The sequence below is a fragment of the Manis javanica genome, chromosome 4 (assembly GCF_040802235.1).
Source record: "Manis javanica isolate MJ-LG chromosome 4, MJ_LKY, whole genome shotgun sequence".
Lineage (NCBI taxonomy): Eukaryota > Metazoa > Chordata > Mammalia > Pholidota > Manidae > Manis > Manis javanica.
Window position 1 is genome coordinate 54,981,086 of NC_133159.1, and position 5,980 is coordinate 54,987,065.

The window sequence follows — 5,980 nt, forward strand, 5'->3', positions numbered from 1 at the left end:
AAATATTCAAGATCTCAGGGAGGAAGGACTACAAGTAACAGAAACCTTGAAAAATACAATATCTGAAATGAAATATACAATGGAGGGATAGTAGATGGTAAATGAAATAGAAATTAGAGAACAGGAAAACAAAGAAGCTGAGGCACAGAGAGAAAAAGGATCTCTAGGAATGAAAGAATAATAAGAGAACTATGTGACCAGTCCAAATGGAACAATATTAACTTTATAGGGATACCAGAAAAAGAAGAGAGAGAAAAAGGGATAGATCTCTTTGAGGAAATAATTGCTGAAAACTTCCCCAGTGTGAGGAAGGACATAGTCTCTCAGGCCATGGAGGTAGTACACAGATCTCCCAACACAAGGGACCCTAGGAAGACAACACCAAGACATATAATAATTAAAATGGCAAAGATCAAGGACAAGAGCAGAGTATTAAAAGCAACCAGAGAGAGTAAAAAGATCACTTATAAAGGAAAACCCATCAGGCTATTAGCAGACTTATCAGCAGAAATATTATAAGCCAGAAGGGAGTGGCATGATATATTTAATGCAGAAACAGAAGGATGTCCAATGAAGAATACTCTATCCAGCAGGATTATTAAATTTGAAGCAGGGATTAAACAATATGCAGATAAGAAAAGTTGAGGGAATTTACCTCCCACAGACCATCTCTACAGTATATTTGAAAGGGACTGCTCTAAATGGAAGTGCTCCTAAGGCTAAATAGCTGTCACCAGAGAAAATAAAACCACAGTAAAAAAAGTAGACCAATTAACTATTAAGCAAATGCAAAATTAAATCAAATACCCACAAAATCAGTCAAGGGACACACAAAGAGTACAGAATATGACAGCTAATATATAAAGAAAGAATGGGGGAGGAATTCATTGGCACCTTTGGCAAGACAATTGGCAATAGTTGGCAGGGTTCATTGGTGACCAAGGAAAAAGAACAGGCTGCCCTCGTGGAAGGAGTGTTTCAGCAGCTGCACCTATGGACGGGGAGACACTCGAGTGTCCCCTGGGGACATGTGGTACTGTGAGGGGATGGAGGACTGGGGTCCACCCCAAGAGAAAGAAAATTTGTTGCTGACTGAAATGCATCACTATGAAGTGCTGTGGAAATAGTAAAGGCCTGAGAGGAGGCAGCACGAGAAGGAACAGAGGCCGGAGAAGCAGCAGTGTGGGGGTGCAGGCTGCCAGGTGCCGTGGGGCAGGTGAAGGACGTAGGGGAGCCATCAGCCCCAGAAATGGAGGGGCAGAGGTTGAACAGGAGGGGGTAGAGGCCCTGCTGGTGCTGGAGGCATCAGCCCCTACTCAGTTGAGACCCCACCTGGTTGAAAGCCGGTGAAAAGCCAGAAGACTCAGCAACCATGGGTTCTTTCAGGAGGGGTGCAGCCCCCTCCTCAGGTTGTGGAGCACTGCACGCTCTGCTTCTATCCTCAGGCTCAAACACGAGAGGAAATACGGTCTGCTTCTCGAAGGAAGAATTTAAAGGTCACGAGGACCCAGATGTGGGTTGGTTTGAAAAGGCAGGAGCAGATGGAAAGAAATTGGATGACTGGAGCTGTGACAACAACAGAGACTGCAGCAGTGGTTCCAGCTGCTGAGGACAAAGCAGAAGGCAGAGACAAAGCAACAAGATGGGCCTGTGTGTCTGCAAGACTTTTTGCTGGAGAGGCTGGAAAAGGTGGGTATTGTAAGGTTCATGGTCCTTTTGGTTAACTCATTTGAATAGAATTGGTTTGAATACAGCCAGGATGACCACTTGGTGGCAATGGGTCTCCTCAGGCTTGAGGGTTATTATAATTTGTTGCAATTTTTTATTATTTGTTTATTGTCATGGTCTCTGTTGTTATGGAATTTGGTTACAATGTTCCAGCTTCCTCTCACAGGGACCATTGCAGAGGATTGAGGGCACATTGATTGAGAGGAGAGAATCCTGGAGGGGTGGAGTGTGGATAAAATGAAAATTCCTGTGGCCAGGATTCTCACCTGGCCCTGGTTAGCTAGCTCACTACACATGTGGGCAATGTGACTCTATGAGTCATTACTGACTCTATTTAGAGAGCTCTGACCAGTGCTCTGGGCACTATGGCAGCACGGCTGCAGGAGAGCAGAGCAGAGGCTGGAGTGGTGGCAGCACCGAGGACAGAGGCCCAGAGGAAGACTGTGAGGCAGAGAGGCCCAGAGGCAGAGACCGGCTTGCTGCATGCAGACTCGCTCTGAGTGAACCAGATTTTAGTGACTGACCTGCCACCTGGAATAAAGTTGGGTATAACTCTTTCACCCCAAGAACGTTTTACTGTCATTTCTTTGGTCACATTGAAATCTACAGTGAACTTGCCTGTGGCTGAAACCCTGAGGCAAGACACTGGGCTATCTGGGTCTTAGTCCTCAATTACCAGAATGACAATAGGATGTCCTTTTATCTCAGTCAGCAATAGAGAGACAAAACCAAGGTGGCTCGAACTATAGGAAGGAGCTTATTACTCAAATATTTCCTGGGTCTTAGCTTATTACTCAAATATTTTTTATAAATTTTAACATTTATGGGACCTGATACATTTATGCCCCCAACTAGTCTCAAGTAGAACGTCGAAGGGCTGCATGGTATTAGGAGATAGTAATAGAAAACTCTCAGGTCATTTGAGAAAAGCACTTTGTTTAGTTTCTCAGCTTTGACCACAAGTCAGTGTTTAAATTTTCAGTAATAATTTAGAGTAACCCAAAAATTTAAGAGTGGATAGTCATTTCTGGATGATACTGTGACCATTGAATTTTATTTTTGTGATTATTTTTAGGGTTTTTCTACCATCACCATCTTCTGTTCATTGTTTTAAAATTGTTTAAACATTTTTTAAAGGGAAAAACCACAGTGAACTTGGTTTATGGCATTTTTATTATAATTTTGCACAGCATTTGAAATTTCAAAGCATTAGTTAAAATTCGAAAAGAACAGTGTATTCACCTTTGCAAAGGGAGAAAAAAATAGACTTCATTCTGGTTTTAATGATTCATCCACAACTGTAAGGAAAGAAAGATTATCTGCCCAAAAGCCATTACTGTAATGACACGATGTAAGTGTTGTACCAGGCAGTAACACACTTGTGTTGTAATGGAACATGTGCTACAGTTCTGCCAATCACCGAGTGTCTGCTCTTATCTTAGCAGAAACCGCTCAGGTCAGTCAGGGAACAGCCCTCAGCACAGCACAAAGTTTGTACATCTTGTCTTGACATCACTGAACGGTTCTTTGACCTCCAAAGCCTGTTGATGGGCAGCTCTCCATCCTGAAGACTTTCCTCCCCAGAGGAATCCATCTTTGGAAGATTTTGCGCTGTGCTTTCCACAGAAACCTCACGTTCATTTGGGAGCTGGAAGTAGTTTCCTGGCTTGGCTGAATGGAAGAGAAAGAATACTTCCTCAGAGGGCCCTGACAAAGGAGGCAGCAAGCACGTTCTGCTCATGGGGAAATGCATTAGATTTCTGAAAGGGAATTGAATCCTACAAATCATTTTTTTTTAATATTGGTGTGGTTTCAGAGAGATTTTGGGTGGAATGTGAGTGCAGAGAAGAGTGACATAACCAGTGTCACTCAGCTAGCTAGTAGCCACATTGGGGCTTGACTTCTGTACTGGCTACTTCTGCTCCATGGCCAGCAGCTTCCGCAGGTATTAGTTACATGCAATAAACAAAAAACACACAAAAAATAACCCTGCGTATGCCCACAGAGCTGATCAATAAGGAAGCAAGTAGAGGTTTAAATCCCTATATCTGAAAATAAAAAATGAGCCCCACTGTTTTCATCAGAGTATTATTCCTAAGTCCTCTCTTAATTTAACTCTGTTCAACTGTACTTATCAGCACCTTAGCACACTGGCAAGTAAGAAAACTTACATGAATGAGTGCTCATTGGTAGACCAGTAATTGATCAAATAAATAATATTTGGGAAAATATTCTGAAAACCTGTGAAAGGTTAAATCAACAGTATTATGATATCACGGGTGCTAAAAAGAGATAGCTTTGCACAGTTATCAATTCCACAGCCCTTTGTGTTTTAGAGATATCCCAAATGTATTTTTTCTAATGTTTGGTTTGCTAGTACAAGATAGATTAATTATGGTAAATCTGGCAAATTATGCTTACTCTCTTGAGATTAAAAATCCTTATTATTTCTGTTAACATCTAGTAATATGAACCTCTCGATATTAAGGTGGGAGTGATACTCTTATAATTTTTCAATAAATTTTCCCACAGAAATACGAAAACTTTGGGTCATTTTCTAAAATATTTTTTCTGAAGTCATTTTAAACCAAATTGATACCTTTACAAGCATGTATGTGGTTGCCACATTTCTTACATAATTATGTTTTTCTTTTTTAACTTCATATTGTACAACATAATCAGTTACTAAAAGAGTCTTAAATTCTATCTCCCACTTGAATATAGATTTAGCAGAATGCATTCTAATCAAACTTCTAAGTTACTTGAATTGAAAAATGAAGAAATGCATAGAGGCAGATTCCTCATTATTTCTGAAACCCACTACACTCCACCTTTGAAATTCTAACCAGACAATTCCTATTGCTGGAAACCCCTCTAGAATTCCACTTCACCCCACTCCTCATAACTCCCCAAATCTTACTCATCCTTTAGGGCCTCTGTCAAATACCACTGCCTTGATGGTATTATCATTTCTTATAACAGCCCACCTTCTTTTCCCACCTGAAACCCAATTTAGAAAATATGAAGACTTCGGCTCTTGAAACCATACAGATCTGATTCGCTCCCTAGTCACACTGCTTACTAGCAGGGCAAACAATTTTGCCCTCAGTAAAATGGTAAACAGTGGTAATATTACTAATTTCACAAGCTGAATGAAATGTTGCCCTTTAAACTACCTGGCACTTAGTAAGTGCTCAGTAACAGTTACATTCCTTTCTTCCATCCTCATTCAGCACTTGCTTGAATTTTAACTTATTATATTTTATAACTATCCAAGTGTGAGAATCTTGCTACATGCACATCCCCTTCTCTTTATCCCCCATAGCACCTGCCATAGATCCTGAGCTCATCTAAGAGGTTATGCAGTCAAATGATTTCAAGGTGCAGGCTAAAGAAACAATCTCATTGTTTTTTGAAATGTAGCAAGCTCAACTCTTTCCCAAGCCAGATTCAGTTTATTTTGATATTTACCCCCTAAATTGACATAGCGGTGGCTTAACGGTAACTAGGAAAAAGGTACTAAAACAAGCCTGAAGAAAATAAGTAAATGAAACAGCCACGCGAACTGTTGTTACCTTGCTGAACCTCAGGGGTGCCTCCCAGGTGCCTCCTCCACCTGGAGCTAGCGCAGATGTAGATGACTGTTCTGACGAACTCGAGCCCACAGAGCTTCAGAGACTCCTCGCTCTGCACTTCTGAGACGGCAAGTAGGACTGAGACTAGAAACACAGTGAAAATGGAGCCTTTCATTTTGCTAAGGATTGAATGAGAATCTGATATGATGAATATTGCCAAGTCAGGTTGTGAAGTTACCCTCACACTCTTGTCCAATTTATACTACCTTTCCTGATATTTTATTGGTCAGAACCTCATTTTAACAGTATTTGCTAAGCACAAAGTTTTTGCCATGAAAATCTGGTGATGCACTTTTATGATTATTCCTAGTTACTCAGTCACTTCTGAAAACCATCACTGACCATTAGCTGCATCCATGAGATAATAAACTGAATCTCTTGGGAGACATTTGGAAAACACTTGACTTTGGAAGTAGCTAAGTATGAATTTCAGTGCCAACCTTGCCATTTACTGAGTGCCATATGGCAAATTTAAAACCCCTTAAGCCTCAATAACTGCATTTCTAGAATGGGAAACCTATTTTATAAGGGTTTTGTGAGTAACTTAAGAATTCAGGTTCTCAAGTTTTGGTTTGAATCTTGGTTCCCACTTACCAGATCTAGAATTTTAATTAAGG

At 40.8% G+C, this 5,980-nt stretch overlaps 1 protein-coding gene across 1 annotated transcript; it reads right to left on the reverse strand.

The window, feature by feature from the left end:
- Window positions 1-2,883: 2,883 nt before the first annotated feature.
- Window positions 2,884-5,542, reverse strand: INSL5 (insulin like 5). The gene is made up of 2 exons (XM_017666757.3): window positions 5,304-5,542; window positions 2,884-3,399 (listed from the first exon to the last, which is right to left on the reverse strand). Exons 1-2 carry the CDS (start codon window positions 5,476-5,478, stop codon window positions 3,167-3,169), a joined length of 408 nt encoding a protein of 135 aa, XP_017522246.1. The 5' UTR covers window positions 5,479-5,542; the 3' UTR covers window positions 2,884-3,166.
- Window positions 5,543-5,980: the final 438 nt, after the last annotated feature.